Source organism: Porites lutea, chromosome 5, assembly GCF_958299795.1.
Source record: "Porites lutea chromosome 5, jaPorLute2.1, whole genome shotgun sequence".
Lineage (NCBI taxonomy): Eukaryota > Metazoa > Cnidaria > Anthozoa > Scleractinia > Poritidae > Porites > Porites lutea.
In genome coordinates this window covers 9837613-9862793 of record NC_133205.1, presented here as the reverse complement: position 1 = coordinate 9862793, position 25181 = coordinate 9837613, and the positions used below count along the sequence as shown (strand labels likewise).

General features: G+C 40.6%; 1 protein-coding gene across 1 annotated transcript in view; it reads right to left on the bottom strand.

Annotated features, from left to right (window-relative positions):
* LOC140937884 (protocadherin Fat 4-like) overlaps window positions 1-20650 on the bottom strand; it is a 45019-nt gene extending 24369 nt beyond the window's left edge. Inside the window, 15 exon segments of the mRNA XM_073387456.1 lie at window positions 964-1199; window positions 1862-2011; window positions 2662-3960; window positions 4467-4886; window positions 5142-5291; window positions 6080-6188; window positions 6550-6746; window positions 6982-7181; window positions 7610-7763; window positions 8349-8468; window positions 10049-10326; window positions 11369-11588; window positions 12414-12587; window positions 13956-14145; window positions 20202-20650. Coding sequence (XP_073243557.1) covers window positions 964-1199; window positions 1862-2011; window positions 2662-3960; window positions 4467-4886; window positions 5142-5291; window positions 6080-6188; window positions 6550-6746; window positions 6982-7181; window positions 7610-7763; window positions 8349-8468; window positions 10049-10326; window positions 11369-11588; window positions 12414-12587; window positions 13956-14145; window positions 20202-20650 — 4346 coding nt within the window.
* Window positions 20651-25181: the final 4531 nt, after the last annotated feature.

The following is a 25181-nucleotide window of genomic DNA, read 5'->3' as shown; positions in this document are numbered from 1 at the left end:
AGGAAAGAAAACTATCAGGTGATTTAATCGTAAATAGTAGCTTCATGCATAGCCAGCTGGTTTCTTTACAATTGGAATTTGAAGTTCCATTAACAGGGCAACTGGATAAGATTTGGTTGCTTTAATTGTTTATATCTGTTTATTCTGTTTTCTTTGTTAATTGTTGGTATGGTAACCGCAATAGTGTGGAACGAATTGGTACGCGCCTGTAGCAGTCTTCTCCCACCCTAAGTGGCAAAGATAGGTCACCATACCAGGGTTTACTACCCCAACTCTCTCACCATTAGAGACCTTTAGATTCGAAGACGAGATTTGACTTAAAGTTTGACACCCCAAAAACTCCATTTTTCCTTTTTTCCACCAGAAAAAATAAACACGGTTATCTTTACTGAAGGAGGTTAAGCCCTGTCGCGATCGTAAAATGATAACTCTTGTAGTATTTGATAACTTGTTTCCGCACTACGACATTTTTGCTTAACGTGGTAGAATGACGACAGTTATGACGTTTTCCCGCGAAAATGACGCTGGCTCACGCGCGCGCAATACTTGATATTCATTTGTTCTCATCGTTGAACTTGTCTTAGAATCTAAAGGTCTCTATTGTCGGTGTCTTCCTACGACAAATCGCACTGATAAGGAAGGGTGCAGGTGGTAAGGCCAATCGTGTGATAAAATTGCCAATGACTAATCATCTGAACTGAGGCAAGGTATTATCCACAGCCAGCATGACCTGCTAGATAACTTGATGAAACCCGCGACCATCCGCTGAGAAGGCCTGCGCTCTTCTAACTGAGCTAACTGGGTGGGCGGAGGTTACAATAACTCGACTTGCAGGGAGTAAAAAACTTGGTTGTTATCATAATCTATGAACTAGAAGCAAAATTTTATATTTGATTGCCACAAACATTAGCAGAAATACTGCGAATAAAACAATAGGTTAGAATACTGTCACGTGATACTCACATGCCAATCAAGGTATTTATCTTCGCATCCTCCTTTACTTGGTTATTGGAGAGCTGCAAGTCACGTGGCATGTCATTGATATCTCGCACGTTAATTCTAAAGTTTTTTTCGTAGGACAGTTGTGGGCTACCATTGTCTGTAGTCTTAACTCTGATAATGCGAGTCTTTTGCTTCTCGTAATTTAGGAGACATGACGAACCTCCTTGACTCAAACATTGTTTGTTGGAAATAGCCACCTGAGTAATAAAAGGCAGAATGTTTGAAGGATTATAACACAAAAAAGAAAGAGTGTTTCCTGGCCAAGAGCGGGAGGTTTAAAAAACGAGGCACAGTCTACTGAATTTCGAAGCAATTTCGAAGTATGGGTAAACCGATGAAACACTCTGTCCCAGTGCGCTTGGTTTAGTTTGTGTAGTGGCTAACACTTCTGAACACAACACTCTACTTTATTGTTGTGAGAATACTAGATTGGCGATGACTTCATTGTGCTTCATAGTGCCTTAGCTTGACAGTCAGACTCGAGGAGCTAGCTCACTTAGAACTTGAGGGGGATGCGTGCAAGCGATCAACTTCAAACCGTCTGAGAAACGGACAAACGAACAAACCAGCAAAAAAACGGGTCGCTGAAACGGATGGACAAACGAACAAACCAGCGAACGAACAGACGAACTAACGGACAGATGAATGAATGGATGGATAAATGAATAAGACGTGTCATGAGATGGGATTGCTTTCAACCCAGCGATACGACTTAAGGGTACTGTTAACCAATTAAATTTATCTTTTTAAAAGAAAAGTACGTGCTGAGTTATATAGGTTGTCTTGTGTTTAATGTAAGGAGCAGCTTCTCATATTGGAATACAGCATAATATTTTTCAGCCTTGAGAAAGCCGTTTACCTTAATTTCATTTCCATCAACTTTAAATCTCCCCGAAGCGCTGTTTATCAGTTGGAAAGTATGATTCTGTGAAGTGTCTTGATCTACTGCGGTTAAAGAGCCTACCAAAGTGTTCTCATCGCTGTTTTCATTTACATCAGAACTTGAAAGCTAAATCAACACAGAGAGAAGATCCCTGTTAGTAATTATCGCCCACGTAAGCAGCCCCTCTGGACCAAGCCTAGGTATCCGCTTGCGGAAGATTGGAAAAATTTAATGGCTACCACCTCTCCCGCATTTCCTCACAAAACTTGGCGAGCCGTTGACATCAGAAACATAATATTGGCTCGGCTAGAAAGGTGACCCACCAAAAAGGGTTACCTGTTTTCGGTGGTAGGGTCACTCTCCTCTTTCTCCATATAAACACATTGGCTCGCCCAGCCGGTTCAGCTTGGTCAAGGCGAGACAATCAGAGCATGCGCGATCGCTGTTGTCTCGCTCTCAGCTCGGGCAAAGGGGTCAAGTTTTTTCTCATAACGATCGCCAATGTTGACTCGGCTGGGAGGGTGACTTTCTATCCCAAGACCACCTTTCTCCATAAAACCGGGGCCCGAAGAAATATTGTTAATGAGACCCTGCTCCACAGGAAATTATTCCTGAGAATGAATACAAAATTTTTCTTTCTATTTGCTAATACAGTTTAAGCTCGATTAAGCGGCCACCCTCGGGGTAACAGCCTGTGGCCCTTAATGGAGATTGGCCTGTCAAGAGGTTCATAACTTGTTTGAATAAAAAACAAATGTACCGAGAAAATATCCTACCACCATTCCATGTGGAGAATCATTTACGTCAATGACTTGGATCGTAAATGCCTGAGTTCTAGAGAGCGAAGGTATCCCGTCATCCTTTGCAGTCACTCTCACAAGCCACTGAGCGCTGTTCTCATAATCAAGTGGGCGTTTGGTAACAAGGCTGTTATTTTGGATCTGAAATGGTAGATTTGGGTCGGAAGAAGAGATTGAGAGCGTAAACGATTGAACCCGGTTTTTCTCGTTATCTGGATCCGTGACTGTGATCTGTGCGACTACGGTACCTCCTTTCTGGTTTTCTTGAACCTTGTCGTTTGATAGTGAAATACTCGTCGGGGCCTCGTTGACGTCTTGAACAAGAATCACAAACGTATCCTCCACAGCAAGGCCACCGGGATCACGACACAGGACTTTAACGCTCAAAGAACTTGCATCTTCATAACTGACGCCTGCACTTCCAACGGTCAGTTGGTTCTTACTAAACGCTACCTTCCCATTGGCTGAATCGGTCAAACTGCACACGTGACTTTGCCGTCTGTCTGGGTCGCTGACTGTCAACTGACCAATCAGCGTTCCAGTTGGTTTATTTTCCTGAACGCTTCGGTTGGACAAGGTTATATTGGTTGGCTTTTCGTTTACGTCTTGGAGATTAATAACTAATGACACCTGCACAGAAAGAGGTGGGTTACCGTCATCAGTCGATTTCACTGTGATTTGGTGACTCGTAAACGATTCATAATCAAGTTTGGCCCCTATAGAAGTAAACAGTTTGTCCCCTTTTACTTGAAAATTTCCCCCTGGGTTGTTAATTAAGACGTAAGTAAAGTTTTGACCCTGATCCTCGTCTTCTGTTATAAGACTGTCCACTTGAACACCTTTGCTGTTCTCAGGAATTAAAGCAGATACACTTCCATCTAGCGTGACATTCGTTGGGGGATCATTCACATCAATTACTGTCACGTTAAACATCTCTGTGCGAAAAAGACCTTTGTAATCGGTCACGCGAACGATTACGTCCAGGCTTGAGGTATCTTCGTAGTTTATATTGCCGCTGACAAGTAATTCTGTTGTGCAGCGAGTTCCATTGGGATTAATACTCTGGCAAGAAGAGCTGGATTGCAAGGAAAATTTGCCTTCTGCGTCATCATCTAGTTTAAAGGTTAGGTTTTGCACAGCATCAGTGTCTGTAGCCATTAAAGTTCCAACAAGAGTTCCAGGCTTCGAATTTTCCTTTACGTTACTCGAGGAGAGGACGATGGAGACTGGGGCCTCGTTGACGTCCAACACGCTGATAGAAAATAACTTCGTCATCTGCGAAATAGCAAGAAAGGCTTGTTTTACAATATTATTCCATTTAACCGCACTGTAAAGCAGGGTGCGTGTGTGTTTCCGTGGTGCACTGGGGTGGGAAGGATACGAAAGGGGGGAATGGGAGGTAAGAATTATTTGGTTAATACCTGCAACTCTTCAATTTCTACTTGAAGCACTCAGTTGCCAGTTATCACGTGTTAACGAACAGGGGCGGATCTAGGGGGAGGGTGCAGGGGGTGCGCACCCCCCCCCCCCTAAGATGACCTGCCGTTTTCTAATACAACTGGTATTCTGCCAAAAAAAAAAACGATGTGGTTTATTGGTGTTGAAGTAGAGCAAGAGACGAGAGCACCCCCTCCTAAAAAAAATCCTGGATCCGCCCCTGACGAATACAAACAATTTGAGATCGATACTTTAGTCTTGGTTTCTTCTAAAGAGACGTACTGTTGGTTTTACATGAGGCTAATTCTATGTACACAATAATGTTGGGATGCCTGTGTACCTACCGATAATGATGGCTTTCCGTCATCGGTGACTTTAGCCACGATGTGGTGCACTTTGCTCGTCTCATAGTCTGTTGACTTTGCCTTGTAAAGAACCCCCTTGCTGTCTAAAGCAAATCTACCGGCATCGTCATCAACCAATGAGAAATTTAGCTTTTGTCCTCTGTCCTCGTCGCTAGCGGATAGATTGCCGATCTTGAAGTTTATTGGCGCGTTTTCTTTCACCTTGTAATTGGACAATTTCAGACCACGTGGTTGATCGTTAACGTCATTCAACAAGATGTTAAATGAGACGTTAATAGATTGCGAGGGAGAACCGCTGTCAACACTGCGTACTCTTATAGAGTAAGAAGACACGCTCTCGAAATTGAGAAAGCACTGGGAACCACCATTTAACAAGCAATTTCTGTTTGACTTGGCAACCTTAAATAAAAAGGGGAAATTTTCATGATTATTGAAAATGGGATAAACGTTAGTAGGCTACGTCTGCTGGGTAATTTCTTATAAAGAGACATAAAGTGAGACGCTGGAAATGAAACACTGTTATAGATATGAATCTTTCAGGAGCCAATCACTTGCTTGCAAAAACCTATGACTTGGCCATTCTTTCTCGTATCCTTTAAGTACTGTCACGTTTATTTTAGTGTGGTTTGATTGAGTTGAGAAATACCGCTATACCTTAACACGATTTCCTTGAATCTTAAACCTTCCACCAGCGCCATCTAGCAACGTGTAGCTGTATGACTGCCCGTTATCTGGGTCAGCGGTGCTTAGCGCGCCCACTTCTGTGTCCACGTGACTATTTTCATCAACAGTATTACTTGATAACTACAAGAGAAGTAGGTCAGAGAAGTAGTGATGAGCATGAACCAAGAAGTATTTATTTGTTGCCTCAACTAACGCATTGGTTAACATAGCCTATGTTTACTACTCTCTCTGTAAATCAGCGTTTTGTGTAAAACAATGCAAAAGCAATGGTACCGTTTGGTGAGTCCGATCATATTATCCTCTGCTAACCAGCTATCCGTGAAATACATAGATGTGTTTTCTCTCGGAATTTATGATAGCTTTAAACACAAGCGAGAGGTGAGGCGATTTTTAAGGTCCTTGAGCGCGTATTAGGCCTAGGACAAACAACAATGAAGAGTGATGAGAAATTACGCCAATCCTCAATTTTCAGCGACTTTACTGGATTCAAAGGCAATTCGTCTCCCTGGCTCTGAGTTTAAAACAAATCTCAAACATTTGGACTCTTTATGGTACACTCTTAAAGAGTTCGAACTCGTCTAGGCCCAATCGCTCAACCTTATCAGTTAATAACAATGCGTATGCTAAGGGGCTCAAGGAGAGTGCGACACCAGATCTTTACAATAGCTTTTAACTTGAATGCTCTACACTTCATATATATACTTAAATTTAAACCTTCGGCAGGCACTGGAACACAGATTAGGTAAAAACAAAAGAAACGACAGAACCAAACAATACACCTCGTCACGGCACTTTATTGTTTGAGTTATTATTGTGTTTCTCTTGTCATGCCAAACCGATCAAAGGAAATTTCATAATTTTACTTACAGGTCATTTATGTTATAAATTACGACCCACACTCTGCTTACCTGGATCGCTGTAGGCTTTTCATTCACGTCTGTCACCGAGATTGTAAATGTTTTATCCAACCTCATTGGCGGACTGCCGTTGTCTGAGCTTCTTATTATGAGTGAAAACCTACAGCGTAACACAAACAGAGACTTTCAGTCCAAGGAGGAATAACCACAAAGGGTAAAACTCAGTTCTATAGAGCAATGAACAAAGGCACAATGGCAAAGCGTTCACACTGTATTCCTTATTACGAGTGAGAATCTACAGCGTAGCACCAACAGAATTTGTCAGTCCCAACAGGAATGACCACAAAGGGTAAAATCCAGCAACGAACAAAGGCACAATGGCCAAGCGTTCACACTGTTCTCCTTAATACGAGCAAAATCTGCAGCGTAACACAATTTTTAGCCCAAGAAGGAATAACGACAAAGGGTAAAACTGAACAGTGAATAAGGGCACAACGACCATATACTGTGTTCACACTCACCTGTTTGGAGCTGTTTCATAATTAAACGTGGTCAGTGTGAACAGATCTGTTCCTCGAAGCTCAAATTTCCCGCTTCCTCCGCTTACGATGCTGTAAGTGTGCTTATCTTTAGTGTTAGGATCCACGGTGGAGAAAGTGCCAATTTTATTGCCACGTGGTTGGTTTTCTGGAACACTGGCTGAGCCAGACAAGGTAATCTGGAAAAGAGGAACGCGCATGATGAAACAGCGTTATTATTGATGATGATGATGTGATGATGATGATTATCATAATTAGCCATGTCAAACTTGCTTTTTACTTTTAGCAATAAATTTTTACAGTTAAGTTGGTAATCTGCTGTGTTTAGGCAAATAATAACACCTTCAGATGCCTGGCAACGAATTAATTGCTGTTCGCAGTTGACTTGAAACGAGAGTTCGTACAAAAGGTTACCTGTGATGGCGGATCATTATTCCGTCGACAGTATGAAGACGCATAAGACGTCCATTGTCCTGACGTCTGACACGTGACTGTGGACGCTCCTTTTATGGAATAGTATTGAGGACATCCCAAGGAACATGTGACAGGATACGTGGTCTTACCTCCCGGGCACGTGACATTGGCATGCTTGCACGTGCTGCCAAGTGAAGTACCTGAAAATGTCCGCACGTTAGGTCTGTACCGTATAACAAATGAGAAGATAGAATTTATGGGCATATTAATGAAAGAAATAAGACCTACAAAAACAGGTGCTACTTTGGCTGCGGCCTTAAGATGTGTATGTTGGATCATTCCCAAAATCAAAAGTTAGAATCACTATGTTTTGCATAATAAACGGTCAAATGGTCCTTGCTTTAAATAAACGAGTTTTCTTTTTACGGCTTCTAACTAAGTTGCACTTTTAAAATTGATAAACTAATTTGTTTGTTCTGAAATCATCAAAAACTTTTTTTGGTCCATGATAGATACATTCCCTCCTCATTGATCTGAATAAGGTAACTCTTAGGTTGCTGTTACGTTGTAAGGTTGTTTTTGTTTGTCTGTTTGCGTTAATTAATATTTCTGTTTTATGTTTACTGACCTGGTGCACAATATGATGGCGTTGGCATATTACAATCCTTGGCGATACAATTCTTCTTATTTGAGGCCAGATAGTAGCCCGAATAACAGGAGCACACGCCATTGGTGCATTTATGTTGGCATCCATTGTTTAGAATTCCACATCGTGATGTTTCCTTAAACACAGAAAAAAAAAATACATGAATACAACAACAATGTCAGAAACGAGGAAAAAACAAGTGTTCCGGTAACTAGTTAATTACGTTGGGATGAAATAAAGATTGAACAACACGGAGGGATACGGAAGAGCGTGTGATGCTACTTTGTTTCAGGCCCTTTCTTCTTGTTTGTCTATTTGTTCTTTTTTGAATTTGAATACGACGAAACCCCGGATTCACGATTTTGCGTTCAAATGGAGGGAAAAAAAGCCCTGAACAGAGCTTCTTGGTTCCAGAGAAGTGGTCTCCTGTGTATCTTAGTTACAATTAACAATGCTCTGAGGGCACTCACTCATGTCGACAACGCCAAAGTAAGTCAGTTGGCAGCCACAGTTTGATGGAAAAATATCGAGATAAAACTTCTCGACGTGTAAAAAGGGAATTATGAGCCGATGCTTTTCTTGCTCAGGAAAGTTGTCGACGAATTTTTTTAAAAAAGCAAAAAACAGCAGCAACAACAGCATCATCAAACAAGTTTACACCGGTGCAACCTCAAAGTTTTTCCCAGTGTGTAACCTCAAACATAGGACTATAAATTCTTACCCTAAGTGTCGGGCAATCTCTTCCACGGCACCTTTTAGAAATCTTAACTGTCCGCGTTCGCTGTTTTGTCCCAACAGCGCATTTTTCGCTGCAAACTCCCCATGAACCCCAAGAATTAACCTAAAAGTAAACAAAAAAACAAAATTTTCTTCAATTTATCCTTTCATTCCTGTCTGTTCTTGAAATGTTGAAATTCTTACTCTAAATATCTTAAACGTTGCATCTTTAGGCTGTCTAAATTTAAAAATTAGCAGAGCCACTGTGGATAGCATACTAAAGGTAGGATAACCGGGATGTACCGCTAAACAGTTTTTGTTTACAGGTCTTTACATATTGCCAAGCAGAAATTACAAGACAAGTTTAAGTGTAAGAAAAAAATCATCCTCTTTATCAGAACCTTGTATGATCAGTATTACAACGTTGAGAGCCGATGGTTAAATAAGTCCTCTCAGGATTGCGTTGTTAGGTACTGAGAAGAGTTTAAATGTTATTGTTATATTCCTAGACTTTCACTCAACTAAACAGGGACAGCCATTGGCTAATTCTTGGTCACGTGACCTTGACTAAAATCAAATGTATCCCGATCGTGATACATCAAGCAATGTACTCCGCTCGGGATACATTACAGCACGTGATCAGACCTTGGTGGAAAGTGGCGTGACAGAAGGCGGGAAAAACTCTGCCAGTTTTCTTTTCCGTGAATGAACACAACAACATTCACAACAACACAAACATGAAGCCTCAAGCTAAAAAGCAACGATTTTCAAAGTTATCCCAGAAGAGAAACAGCAGCTGGTGGAGGAAAAAGATGCAGATAATATAAGGAAAGTACTTTTTAAATCTTCATTCAGTGGTTTTAAGAATTAAGTTTGTGTTCTTATAAGTACCGAGTTCGCGTTCCTCTTAAGCGTATTCTTTTGTTGCTGTTGAAGTACGTTAAAGTGAAAGTCTAGAAATATAACAAAACACTTAATGTCAGGACTCTTGGAAAAACAACACTAACTGTTTCCCTCGGGATCTGACATTAAGTGTATAATATCTTCTCGACATTTCTTTTGTTCTTGAAATGTTGAAATTGTGTGAACCACTTTCTTAACTTTGTTGAACACGAGCACAACTGCAGTGAATTTAATTGACTGATCCACGTGGTTCTGTATTCGTTTCACTGGGTATAAACTCATCCGATATCTGAAATCTCAATGAACGTTTAGAAAATGTCAACCGGACCCAGCCTGCAAGCAGTCTTCTTTTGTCTTCTTGAGTGAGGAGGAGAAAGGGAGGTTTTGCCTGAATCACGTCAAGTCTTTGAAGTCGCCGCAGATTAAATTTTTGGACAAATCAATCTTGTTTTTCCTCTTCAAACTGTTTTTATCGAGTGCGAACATCAGTTTATTATAAACCGATGATCATAAACGAGCCCGCTGTAGGTTTTTAGCCCTGGATCCGACACTATATCTTAGCAACATGCCGCGCAGGCTTAACAAAGATCTTAGTCGATTCATGCATATCGTTATTTGTATTTTGTGGTAAATCAAATAAAGTTACAAAGTTAATGCAGGGTCTTTTTCGACGATTAAAATTGAGCAAGCGAAATTAAAGAAAGGCTTTACTGGCGTGGTGGTCAAGACTATTTTTTCAACCGGAGTTCAAAGTTCTTGGTATAAAATATTTCAATTCGTGAAAACAATTTTAAAACGTACCACGCAATCTCTATTCTCACGGTAATCTGTGCACGGCCTGCTCTCGGTTCTAGCTCCGCATGCCTTCCCGCGGCATACCGCTGGCGATATTATTCGGCGTGTTCGGGTGGACTGTCCGCTTCCGCAGCCATTGCTGCAAATTGACCAGGATGACCACGAAGACATGACGCAATCGCGGTTGTTGTACTGCGAACACCTTGTTGTGTTTTTCAAGGCTGGACAAGCTCTTCCTTTACAATATGGTTGAACAGTAATGCCCCGTGTTCTTGTCTTTGTACCTGACAAACATTAAGAACTGATTAATTATAATAACTTGTTCCTGTTCAGTCATGCCGGTAGTTCCTAAAACTGGAGTAATTGAAATAGAAAAGTCAAAAACATGATTTTATCCTAGTACCTTCGAACAAAGGTAAATTTGCACTTACAATGTTCAGTCTATTTTTATCAGTGGTAAAAAAGTTTTTTTCGTCGAAATTGTTCTATGAACATTGGTGGTCACAGCAGCACAAATTCAGTTTCTTTACTATAACCTTATATGAATGGGACACTTTACCCTGTTCGATTTTAGATCAGCCCAGCGTGAATGTGTTTGAATCGGCACTTACAGTTTATCTTTGTACCAGTAACTCATTTTGCATTTTTGTCAACGTTTTGTTTTACCCCTAGTGAGTTGTTTCTCATTATTTTTGTAAATTTATTATTAATTCTTTCGTTTATCTATTCTTTTGGTTTTTATTATTATATTTCATTATTTTATTTACTTTTTGAAATTCAAGGTGATGGATATATATATATATATATATATATATATATATATATATATATATATAAATAGAATGTAAACAAAGGCTCATTTATTGGTTCTCGACAAACATGCTCTTCACACTTTTTTCCAGACATTTTCTTAAGTCCCATCGGGTTATTATGTCCTTGTCGTCACCCGTAACGGTCACCCGGTCAAGAGGTAACAATTACATCGCAATCAACAGATTTGTGTGTGATACTCTTTATTGCTAGAAAAAGATAGAATTTTATATTTCCACGGATACTTGTTTGGTTGGTTGAGCCTGAATCAAGCTGCCTTTTGGCCATCCCGGAGGGGAACCACTTCATACAGGTCATGGCTGTAATTTTAGCCTGTGAATTAAAAGACTCAGTGGTAAGGGATGTAGCGAAAGAGCTCCCTTTCAGCAGTTTTCTTTCTGTCCCATTTATCTCCCCTGAACCCATAGGGAAGGGCCTATTCACAGGCGACGGTAATGTCTAAATAGAGGTCTTCATCATGAGATATCAGTATAAAAAAGACCTCGTATGACCCACCTATTCCACATGTGTTAGAGCACGCACTCCACGAACCCCAAGACGACACAGCACAGTCCCTCGGGCAGCAACTGTGCGTGCACGAGCGTGTCTGTCGCTTGGCGGGACACGCGGGACTGCAATATGGCTGGGTAGCTACTGTACGTGTCTGATACTGAGTACCAGCTCCGCATTTGCCATTGTTTGGAGAACACGCACTCCATGAGCTCCACGCATTCATCTAAATAACGAATTAAAAACCACATAAAACATAATGAAGAATATACGGTCGGATACTTACGTGAGGGGAAAATCGCGCAGGCTTTGACTTAGCCAGTTAAAATTCACTTTCGGAATATTTCTCTTTAAGTTGCTGACGACGTCAATTTATGAATTTGAAAATTTTATACATTGAGAAAGCAAGCAACTGACAAAATTCATAGCAACCCAACGCTGAGATAGAATTACATCTCAATGTGCTCGATTGCACTGACTTTTTTTGGCTGATCTTAGTGACTATATAGACTATTGATACTGTGGACGTTAATGATGACAGTGGCAATATGCAGGTTCTCGTTATGATGTCGACATTAGGGCGCTTTAGCAAAGACGGCGGAGACGACAAAGAGAACGCTAAAAATTAAGAAACTAGTTTAAAAAGCACAGTAACAATTTTAAAAGTGCATGGTAAACTTTTTGGTTTACCGTAAAAACGCGAATTCATTTAAACAGTTTGTCGTTGCTAAAGCTCCCTCATAATGATTAATATAATGATTCATGTCAAAAACTATGACAAATGTACAAAAAACACTTTGACAAACAAGCACACTTATGTCCAGACTGGCAAAATGGCGTAAAATCGCCAGAGGGCTGGCGAATCAATTTGGATGCCAAAAGTGGCCTCTTTGAGAGTGGCGATTTTGGCGAAAACGACAAAATATCGCCAGAGGGCTGGGGATATCCAGAATGTGGTAATTATTCAAATTAGATGCTAGTGCGTGCATTTTTGGACATATCTCAACAAGCAGCAAATGTGAAGAAACAGGAAAAAAATAAGAAGAATAACCTTGCAAGGGATTGGAACAGGTGTACATTGAGATGTGTGGGTTAATGCAGGGCACGATGATCCTCCACAGCTGGGAGATAAAGTCACCCTTCTTGTTCTTTTTCTTGTACCACTGTTCGTGCTGCATCTGCCTGGAGGTGCAGAACATGACCCCCAAGCTGACCAACTGCTAACCTGAATGAAAAAAAAGAAAGAAACATAAACCACTCCTTTGGGACACCTGTACTAAAGGAACACCTCTATTGAGGGAAAGGGACACTATTTCTGGGTCCTGAAACGCGGGTGTAACCTCCCGTCACGGGACACCTTAGCTGGCACTAAAAGAGTAACTGACCACAAAGAGGGTTGATATCTTAAAGTGTACGCTGATCACAATTATCGAAACTTTCACAAATGGAACTATCTCGCTTAAACCTCGGACGCACACGTAGAGTCATACCCTTACCGTGGTACAAGGGGGGGGGGGGGGGGGGGGGGGTTGATGGAACCCCCGTTGAATTTTTGATATGTTGGAGTATTTTGAAATGATTTTGCCTTCAGTGGAAAGCCTTTGATCTTCTCTACAAGATGAGGTATATTTTATGGGCGGTGGCGCTGCTGGAGGTCTGTCACCAAACATGGTCGCCATCTTAGGCGCCATCTTGGATTTTTTTTAAGAATTAGAAATCAGGTAAAAACAGTGAGAATTAATAATTTTTTGCGTTTAACATGTAAAATAACATAAATAATTACTTTGCATCATATTATCCACAAAATTTACTTTTATTCCTGAAAGAAGTTGCAAAAACTTGCATTTTAACTCAAAATAGCTTGACCGCCTGCTATTTATGATGTCATATCTCGTAACCATAGTAACTGACTATCACTAAACTTGTCTCAGAATGCCTGCGAAGGATAAACATATAGCTACAAAAAATATCAGGTGCTGATGTTTTGTCGTCTAGGAAAAAAGATCAGAAAAATCTTAGGGGGGCTGGCAACCACCGCCTCCCCCTCCCCCCTTGTATGTCCGAAGGTTAAATCGATATAGTGCACTTGGGAGAATTCAACATAAAATCTCGCACTGATGGGTTTTTATCAAAATGACAACTTTTCTTAGGTTGTCTTTGTTGGTTAATCATTAATAAAACCTTAGCCCAACCTCTATTCAGGGGGCGCCTCTATTCAAGGGACACTTGCCTCGGTCCCGATGGTGTCCAATGAATAGAGGTTCCAGTGTATTGCGAATTGCTGGTTTTGCACTGTACATCTACCAATGCACATAATGATATGCCAACGTGAAATAGAGCTGCTGCAGAAACAACATTAATAACAGTTCGATCGAAGAAAAACGTTGATGAAATTTTTTCGATAGCTCTTATTTTCTTCTAACGGGGACGAGTCTAAGCTGTGCGCGCGTTGCGGATTTCGACTTCCTTGACGAGGTTTTTGGACAGTGGATGTTAAATTTGTGCTGAATTACTTTCGAAAGCTTAAAAATAACATTGGATGACTTAGAATGAGCTCAAATGAATTAATTTATCACCTGCGAACTAACTGTACCTGACAATCTCTTCGACAACAAGGCCCTCGGCAAGACTTTGTTTGTTTCAGTGTTGGACAGGGAGTACCTCTGCAAGAAGCTGCAGTTGTTACCCGGCGGCTGCGCGTTTGTTGACCATTACTTTCGCAACGCGCGTTGCAAGATCCCCAACTAGACCACGAACTGACAACACAATTTACCGGGCAGCATCTGAAAATTTAGAAAATAAAGCAACAACAGTAGAAACAAAATACTAGGAAAAAGTGCTGGAAAACTACTAAAAAAATTAATAGATAAGCCTCGGTAGTCCGATGAGGGTTTTCGACTAATCTTCGTGTGAAATTCGAGACTGAAATCAATCCCTTCTTTGAGTTGGCACCTGTGTTATACCTTTCAAATCACTCAAGCCGCGATTACTGAAAAAAAAACCAACATATATTTAATTGCGAGTTTGTTTGTCTCTCTGATACTTTTACTGTATTTATCTGTATTTATCTGTGGGGTCAAATGATGTAAGTGAATACAAATAATGTTAGTAGTTTCACATCAAATAATGTTGGTCACCATCAGCTTTTTAGCTGCCTTCTTTATAGACCTTGTCAGGCGGTTTTCGACGCCATCTTGACGAGTAGGTAAACGTGTGAGAAATTACAGTGTTTGTATGAGAATCTAATGTCGAATAATTTCCGTGAAACGGCTGTTCTGAAAAAAATATAAATTGTTAACTAAAGCTAAAAAACAAAGGATTGTACTAAAACAGTTTGGTGGCGTACCTGTGATTAAATTCCTCCAGAGGCTTGCTTTAGATTTTCCACATATTTGTCTGTAATTTTTGGCGAGACTTTCTTACAGACAAATGAATAGAAATTTTTAAAAGGTGGTTCTAGGTCTTCTAGCGCATGTAACGCCCTCAATTTTTTTCAGTAGAATCCTTAGGAGTGACGCCTTAGTTTCCAAATCATATTTTTTTCAGAACAGCCGTCCAGAAGTCACGCACGCTACCTCTCCAATCATCCGCCAATTTTTACGAAGCCCTGGGGACGAAATTGGTAAAATAATTCCCACCCAGTCTTCTCAACGCAAAGAATATACCCCGTTTCGTTAATACCCGGTTGCACGTGTACACTTGCCCGTCATCAATGAGGGGATGGAGGAAATACGAGCTCCCCTAAAAAAGCCTGGAAGAGAGTCGCTTGCACGAGGTTCTACGACTCATTAAAAATATATCGATAAACACTATTTCTCGGGTAAGGACATAAAAATGTTCACGAGTGTGAGATATATTGACGCTGAACGAGATGGGAAATAGAGGAATTTTAAAACTGAGACAAAGTTATCCAGTTTTGTGCCCTTCCTGACAACATTTAGGGAGACAAGGGTTACTTGTTGAAACAGCCCTAGGGTCATTCGCGCCTGTTGGACCCCTCCCCCCGCCAAAAGTTCGTATTCACGACATGAGATCAAAATGTTGCGTTTATTGTTTTGTTTCTCCATGTTACCATCATAATCAGTTGCAGGTTAATATGGCTATGACCGTATTTTTAATTTATAGGCACTTGCCCTAGTTACAATTTGTTTGACCGATCCGATATCAAAAGGAACGGATGTCAAAGCTAAAGAAAAAGGGTCCAAACTTTTTGTAGAGTTTTCCCAATTTGTCCAAAATTGTGATTTATAACGCTCGGATTCATATTTGCCTGTTTTATCGGTGGCCTCTTTTAATTTATATATTTTCGATTTATTTACTTTATTCTTCCTGATTTTTTCATTGAAAGACTGCTACTTTGTAACAAACTGAACATGACTAAGCATAACCGTTGAAATATCGTGACCTACTACCAACGTGCTGTGGCAAAACCTGGCTATCTAACCAAAGCTTAGTATGAAAGAGTACAAGTGTTCTTAGCATGGATAATACAGCTCGCACGTACCGTTCAAAGCGCATGATATTTGCTGACGTCCTTAGCAATGTATTTTTTCTTTGTAATATTAGGTTTATTTCTTTTAAAAACAAGTATGAGAACGAAAAGCAATGTAACTATGGGTTTACGAAAGTCGTTAAACAAGTGTGCCAGTATGTTATTGCTGAATTGAGGATTAACGGCAGAGAAATGCCTAGGTTTAAGTGACTCTCTGCGGTTTGTGTCAATTAAAGGAAACAATGTTAATCAAGAGTTTCAGCATGGAAACTGTTTAAACGGAGGGCTCTATCACCTATTTTAGTGATACTGTTGGGAAATGAGATGCCTTTCCATGGACAAATCTGAGCAGGTGACACGCGTTATTCCAGTTGATGATCATCAACATATTTGTTGCGAAATATTATGCTTCTAACTCTTCGACGTACTAAGTGATTACGTGATCTCACCAATGGAACTTATCGCCGTTCTAAGTGCTCAGTTTTACAAGTCCAAGCAGATGTAAAACCAAACACATAACTCAAGCTTTTCCTCATCCTAGAAACAGCAATTAAGTTAAGGAAAGCGTGCTCGACTTAACAAAACATAAGTTTGTTACCAACCGTGTAACATTGAAAGGACCGCAGGTCTTTCCTGTTTTCAAGGGATGGTTGGGAACAGGACATCAATAGATTAAATGGTTGAAAGACAGAGGTGCTCTACCACTCACAGATATCTTTTAATCTGACGGACAAGTAGATCAGTATTGCTCTAGACTTAAGTAAAGGAATAGCTCAAAGATCTTGATGAAAGGTCAATTACCACCGGGTCTACAAGTTATAGCCGACAAATACTAAATACTAAGCATATAAGGATATTTCAATTTCTCCTGCGTCAGATTACCAATTAGAGGCCATTGATTATCAGTATCGTGTCACGAGTCGGTCTTGCACTTATACTATAGCTATAGTTTTTCAACTGGAGACTGAAAAACGTTAGTGTGGGTTTCTTAGTCAGACGTTCCGTTATTCTGTAAAACTGCTTCTGTAAAAGAATATAGCGGTACGGGTCAAATTCTCTTCTGTCACTTCCTCACCGAGAAAACTTTCTGCCGGATCAATAAAATTAACAACGCTTTAACTACCTTCTGTGTTGATCAATTGTGTCAACCAAGTTCAGCTTTTCTGCAAAATATGGTTGCAGCTACATGGTAAAAACTTAATTTACTGACTCAGTTACAGGTGCAAATTAGTCAAGCTAGTAATAAAAGATCATTTTAACTGAGGCGAGTTTCTATAAAACACTTCGGAAATAATGCAAAAATTATGTATTAAGGCTCATCCTTCCCTTCCCCTGAAATGCTTTGCCAGAATATTTTGGGTAAATGGAAGAACACTGATTTTATATATAAAAAAAAAACACCCATGACAGTGTCTCAGTTTGTAAGCTACGTGATCTCGAGCAGTAACGTAACTTCATCAGTCCCAAATTAGCCCTAGATTTGGCGAGACTCTTTACCTAATACGTGACCTGGCATTAGTACAAAATATGCTCTTTGCAAGTATCATTTGATTAAATAAACAGTGGGTCCCTTATAGGTTTATTTAATCCCCTTATATTACACCGAACAAAACAAAGTAACTTTCTAATCCCGTTTACCCGACGACGGTTGTTATCGGCTTATCCCTCTCCGCCGGACATTTGCGCTACCTCCCCTCTTGGAGCACTAGTGGAAGACTTTGGGATAAAAATGTGCCACGGTAAATTATGCACTTGGAAAGGTTGAGGAAATATCGTGAGGGCACAAAATAAAGGAATTTTCGCTTTTTTATCGGACTGGTTCATTTATTTTCCCGATCTCGCATCATAAAATCCGGCCAAAAAAAAATCCGTACCCCAGCCGTTCACAATGAATCCCGAAAGTATCTTCCGGCCTAAATTCTGAAATAAGCCAAATCTTGGATCCCGAAAACCTATTCGGAAACAGTCGTTTAGCAATTTTTTTGCTTAAAGTTTCCACTTTCAGTAATAATGCATTTTAGTGTAGGCATCGCTTTGTAACATCGCAGGCAAACTCCTTTTTCCGGGCCACATCACCGACAATACTTTAATTTGCAATTTGCCACTTTTGTCACAGTGCTTCAAATACATCTTGCCCCCACCACCCCCCTCCCCCTCGCCAAATCTCACATACCTTCTGCGTTTTTTTGGTGGGGGGGGGGGGGGGGGGGGGGAGCGGGGGCGGCCAATGTGTATCTGTGTATCAGGGGCAATGTGAAAGTGTCTTCCAAGTCTAATGCTTTAAACATTATACTGATGTGTGGTATGTCACTTCTACATTGGAGTATCAAAAATCACTGAAACGAGCCTTGGGCTTTTGCTCGAGTGGAAATTAGGGTGGAGGTAAGCACCTCCGGGAAGTTGAGTAGAGTGCGGGTGGACAATTGGGCAGAACAAGGAAGAATAACCCTGTATTTCAATCTTAATATGTTTCGATTACTCCCAAAAATATTGTAAAAAGCTTGATTTTCAATGTTAAAACACTGCACCTAATTCTCATTAAATTTACTGAAAATTTGGCTGGAATGAAAAATTAATCCTCGCTCTATAATGTTAAAGAACTCATCTCACCGAAATGACGATTTCAGTCCTGACTCTGCTGAGCCAAAATCGCCCGTTTTCTCTATTATTATGCCGCTTTCTTGGCACATTCATGCCTGATTAGCCCACCTCAATGGCTCATTGATATGCGTACTAAATATCCGACCATTTCTCCCGATGCAATTTAGCGCCACTAGTGGGCAGCACGAAAAATAAATTGGTGAAAAGTTTATACAATCGACGAGCTCGACATGTGCATTAGCAACTGCTGCCGCTGCCGGAAATGTTATGCTTACTACAAATACTGCCAACATAGTAGAAGCTTTTTGTAGGAGGCCCCCGCAAATCCATTTGTAATAAAAGCAATTTAGTACAAGTTTACACGAGTGGTCAGAGGTGGAAGATTGACGGCTACAAACGATGAAAAGGTGCTAAAAAAGTGACTGTTTTACTCTGCGAGGAAAAAACAGTAGTTTCCTTTCGAAGCAGAGAGTGTGGCATTGAAGAATTCATTTTGCGTCAAAACGAAACAAAAATAACACGGTAGCAGTCGCAAAAACATTACGAAACCGCATTAAATAGAAGTGCGCGAGAAAGTTGTGTGGGCCTTGCAGAGTCGGTACAATAGCCGTGGCCAAAAACCTGTCCATCCACGAAATCCTAAATTTTGCTGGCTCGGACGCAGGCACAAAAGGCCAACACAATTATATTGTCTTCTTCTTCATAAAGCGCAATTTAAAAATTCTGACAACACATGTACACTTGATCGCAACTACAACAGACGCAGCCTATCTAATAAAGCAATGTATACTTACACATTGGTATTATAAGTCCTGGTCTGCTTAGGGGACAAGGGTTTCCATTGCACCGACTGTATCTGTATATAGTTGGTGAGCGAGAATAGCTCGACATATCCCACATCCCGAACATTAAGAGCTTCAGGAGCCCAATGAGTATAGACAAGGCCACCGGGGCAGAACAAAGTACAATAAACTTTGTATTTCGATCATAATGTGTTTCTTTACGACATGTGCATTAGCAGCTGCTGCATGCTGGAAATGTTATTCTTGTTCCATAAATACAGTCTGAGAAACTTTTTTCTAAGACACCTCTCAAAATGTAGGTAAAAGGAATTTAGTATTTTACTCAAGTGGTCAGAGGTGGAAGATTGTCGGGTGTGAGAGATGAATAGATGCTTTAAAAAAGTGACTGTTGTTGCAGAATGGAAGTAGATGGTACAATAAAGAATTCGTTTTGCGTGAAACCAAAACAAAAATAACACGGTAGTGTTCAAAAAAAACGTAACCGCGCGCATTAAATATAAGTGCGCAAGAAAGTTGTGCACACCCTAAAAAAAAAGTGCATTGCAATAGCAGTGGCCAAAAACCTGTCCGTGCACGAAATCTTCTGTGACTGTTTTACTTTGCGTGGGAAAAGCAGTGTTCTTTTAAAGCCGATGATACGTTAAAGAGTTCATTTTGTGTTGAAACGAAACAAAAATAATACGGTAATACTCAACAAAAACGTAACCACATTAAATCTAGTATGTGCGCGAGAAAGTTGAGCGAGCTCTGCAATGTCAGTACAATAGTACTGGCCAAAAACCTGTCCAAGCACGAAATCTTGAATTTTCCTGGCTCCAACGCTGTCACAAAAAACCACCATGACAGGATTGTCTTCTTCTTCATTTAACGCAATTTAAAAATACCGACAACACTAGATCGCAACTACAATAGACGCTTATCTAATAAAGCAATGCACACTTACTTATTGGTATTACAAGACCTGGTCTGCTTGGAGGGACAAGAGTTTCCATTGCACCGACTGTATCTGTGTATAGTTGGTAAGCGCGAATGGCTCGACATTCCACATCCCAAACACGAGCTCCAAGGGCCCCAAGAGTATAAGCAATCCACCGGACAACAGTTAAAGTTGCATGTTGTTGTTTCTTTGAAGTGGTAATAACAACTTCCACCGCAAGACTCAGATGATGTTCTTGTTCGCGTACGAGTCTTTACACCACTGCCGCACGTTCGACTGCAAGAACTCCAAGACGACCAGGTGCTTACTGTACAATCACTAGCTGAACATTCATCTCCTCCCCCTCCTTCTGTGTCACTACTAGAGTGTGAACTACTTGGACAGCAGGCGTTTGAAGAGGAAAAAACAATTACAATCGCTCCAAGCGACAGCAACCAAGAAGGATAATATATCATAGTTGGTCGGTGTTAAAACGCTTCTGGCTTCTCTGTTATGTTAATTGGCCTTTTAAACGTAAGCTAAACTACCTGCCCAGGCAACATCTGTCTTTTTTTTTGACAACTGAACCTCAAACTGGGGCCGGGGTTACTTTAATATTACATCCAACTCTAACCTGGCAAACGTGATCATTTTGAGGAGCTGAATACCTTGCAAACAATGCGGACCTCTTAACCTCTTTGCCCACCGGCATGCCCTGTCGAACCTAAAGCCTGGAAAAATTAATGAAGGCCAAAACACCCTGCCATTTCATTTTTTTTTTAAAAAAAGAAAGGTTTTTGAATAAAGAACAACCATATGCTAATCCCCTCCTCCCCCCCCCCCCCCCCCCACCAAAAAAACAGAAAAAAATTGGGAAATATTCAGTTTGCCCCTCTGCATTGTCACAGCTTTAAGAGAGTGAAACACATTGATGGAAACAGACAAATAATCTACCATCTAACTGACAATTGACATGTATTCTGAGTTTTCTTTAGCTCCTTGCGTCAATCGAAGAATTAAGCCAAATCTAAGGTCAAGCACCAAGCATTAACCGCTGCCAAATCCAATAAGGACTGCAATATTGCGTATACGTACGTGGTTTCTTGCAAGGGTGACGCAATTTACAGAGGCGAAACCATGAAATCAAGGCAAGAAAGAATCAAGACGCACTAACGAGGCATTTGGCTCGCCCTTCATTAGATCTTAGCCTACTTTAAAAGATCTACAAATACCCACTTAGATAAGAGACAAAGTGTTGATCAAGATCCAAGACTTGCACTAGTACGACACGCCCAATCAATCCATACACACTCAACACACTTCATTGAAAAAAGGTGGCTCTTGACTGCGAGTGACAAAAAATACTGATACACACAGATGCATCGAGAAAAAGGAGGCTATTCACAGCTGTTCCAGCATTCTTACCAGATCAACAAGGATAGCGGAATCGACATTTCTGGAGCGTGGATGCTACAACGTCATACATAAATAAAAAACCTGGAGAAAGCACCACTCAGACAATGTCCACCAATCATAGTTGGCGCCCATCCCAGTCAAACATGTGTCATGTGTACAGTCGACCTAATTATCTGATTGGCTATGAAGCAGTCAAAGTCAAACTAACGATAACATCTAACATCACTCATTATGGAGTAAGTCTTTTCTCCCAAATGGCTAAAAAAAAATCATAAGCTGCCAAACGCTCTCATTTGTTTTTAAGCGGAGGCCAGAAAATATTTGTGTTTTCCCTATTTTTCTTGCTATTTGATTTATTTGAGGAATCAATGAAGGGGAAAGCACTCCTTTTTCCATTTCGCTTTCTTTCCTTGCTAATCTTTTCAGACAATTCCTAAATACACAGCTATGGTACTTACGGTGCTCATGACTGTCAGTTAAACGGGACTAGAGAACCGGAAGCGACAATGGCAAATAATCCCATATACGTCAGTCAGTCGCCCTGACAAAGTCTTTATGTAAGACAAACTATCAGCAAGAGCCACTTTTTCAGTGTTTTGTTATTCATCTAAATTCAGTCTCCGGAAACAAGATCTTGACACACGATGTTTCTGATGCACATGAGATATGAAAAGATACATTTTAGTCTGTATACTAATTACCTCCCATCTTTTTCTGAGTCAAATGGGTGAGATTCTGCTCTTGTAATGACCGGGATTCACTAAAACGTCTCAGAGACTTCCGAACATTGCCGAGAATGTCCGAAGATGTTTGGCAACCTTTGTACACTTTCGAAACTAATGGTATTTAAAAGGCGACATTTTTAGCTTGTTGTGATAGTATAACAGTTAAGCCACAAAGTCAATTTTCCGAGACATTGAATTGAATTTTCGTTATTTATCATGTGCAAAAAAACAGTCCGTCTAGATTTGTGGGTCAGGTGTACCGGAGAAATTGTCCTTGATGCATGAAATCGATGTCTTTAGTCCACAGAAATGGGAGCCTAGGACTGCTGCATTCGACCACATTATTAACTCCCATATCAAACTTTGGGTTGGAATTTTAGGTCAACAATGACTTTAAGTTAGATTTACGCTCGTATTATGGTCTTAATTTTACTGTTTAAAACAAAGCTTGCGATTACCGACACGTCACCAGGTCACCGACCTCGAAAATTCAAATCTTCGTAGGCCACAGTTGCGCTATGAGAGCAGACTTAGAGGATCGAGTAAGGTGTGGGTAAAATATACTATGGAGATGATCTAAAAGGAGGAGGTGTAGCAATTTTATTAAGATTTTCAGAAGCTTTAAACGCGAAATGTCAATGTTTTAAATAAACAACCAAGTTTTCGGGCCCAAATAACTTACACAACACAAACTTGTAAGTCATCAGTTTGATGCAACAAGAAGTTAATGACTGTCACGTTTTCAGCGTTTTTTCCTTTTGTATGCAACTTCCTGAAACTGCTCTACTGGAACTCTAAACTTATAAAATAAACATTGATTTAGAAGAGATCACATGCAACATCGGGCCAATTTGTGCTAGGAGACCCGCGTAGCTACAAATTAGTTTTCGCATGCTCTCATGTGAGCGACGGAGTTGATGATGTATGCACACTTAGTTCAACTGTAACACTGTTGTGCCCTTCCCTTTTTCCTTCAAAAATGAAAAAGGCTAGTACCACTCCTCTTTCCTGTCTGAATTAGCCCCTTAAATAAATAGTTGTTTACTCCAAGATATTATATTGTAACAAAAAGAACTTCTGTTTATAAAAACTCTGGCTTTGTTGATTGCTCATCAAGATCCTGAACCGTGACGGGGATTCAACAACAATACAATGTAAATCTCTCCTTTCAACACTCGTGCGAAATTTCTCAAGAAATCCTGATGTTTCACGAGAATTCCCGGGATTTCCCGGAAAATTCTCTCGCGTCAATTTGCACAAACATTCCTGAAAATTCCCGAGAATTCTCGGGATTTTATTGGAACAGAAACAGGTTTAAAATCCTTGGGAATTCTCGGGAATTCCTGCTTTACCTATTGATCCAGGGAATTCTGGGAATTCTCGGCAATTCCCAAGAATTGTCAAAAAGTATTTTAACCGTAATTACATCACAGGATCTAACACAGTCTTAGTATTTACCAAATCAGTGAATGGCACTTTTCGCGCGCGCGTTCAGTTGATTGGCTCCCGTAACTCGGCATTTACTTGGCCATTCACTGTTTTGCGACCGGAGCCAAGATGGCGTCTCGTTTCAAGACATTTTCGGTATTGAACTATAAATGAAGCAGTCGTACAAAGAAATATAGAAAAGCGACGAACTTTGGCTTGTCGGTGTTTTAACTGAAAGATAGAAAATTATTTTCATGCTGTATTTGCAACAAAAGTCGTAAAAATAACTTCACAAAATCCCGTTAAACCTTCGATATTTCTAAAAGTAAATTTAAATACGGTAGACGGCAAAATAAAATAAGACGTGATTGACGCGCAACGTGACACTCACCGGGAGAGATGAAATTGTTGGCATGCAGTCTTCGAAATTACGTATTAAAACCAAATTTCGAGCGAATGCTTGAACACTTCAGCAAATTATATAGTAAAAGAATGAATGTTTAGTGCCCTACTTACAACTGAGTGAACGCAAACTTCACATTTGTTAGTCGCTGCTGACGCTGTAAGGTCCCGTGACTACTTGACCTCGATTTGCAAATCCGTTTTGGTCAACGCTGCTTAAGGTTATCCCAGTCAAAAGACTTTTTTTTTCGGGATGAAAACATAATCTACGGGTCCAGACAGTCCGCAGAGGTGACATACAGATACTGTAATTCTATAGCGTAAAAGCCTATTATAAAACCGCGTCGTAGCCTCCCCGCAGACGTCCTTTGGGGTTCGTTAGTCACGCATTCATTTCTCCCCCACGGGTGGGGGAGAAATGAATGCGTGACGAACGAACCCCACGGGACGTCTGCGGGGAGGCTTACCGCGTCGCTGAACCCTCTACCTGTAGCGACGGCGAAAATGTTAGCCTGCGTGGCAGGCGTTAAAAGGGGAAGGGGAAGGGGGAATTTGGGCGCGCGAGAGCACGTGGGGCGCGCGAGGGAGAAAGGAAAGGAACGCCTGCAAGGACGCCATTGTTTTCTCCATTTTTCACGCTCAGATTCTGAGCATGAAAATAGTGATTACCGTAAATGATCTAATAAACGCCCGGGGCGTTTATTTAATTTTAGGGGTCCAAGAGGGGGCGTTTAATAGATGGGAGGCGTTTAAAAGAGAGAGGCGTTTATTCCCGTAACTCATTTTAACGAACTCAACATAACTGTATACAGTATGCTTTCGGCTAAAAACGTTTTTGTGTTTATAGAATCTCGACTGCGGGCTAACGCCTTATCTAGAAATTGAACATGACATAATACACAACCTGTTAATCAAGCAATGAAATCAATAAATCGATTGATTTTGCTCTATTTCGCCATTTCCTAGTATTTGGAGGCAATTCTCAAGGGGGGCGTTTATTAGACAGGGGGCGTTTATTAGAGAGGAGCGTTTAATA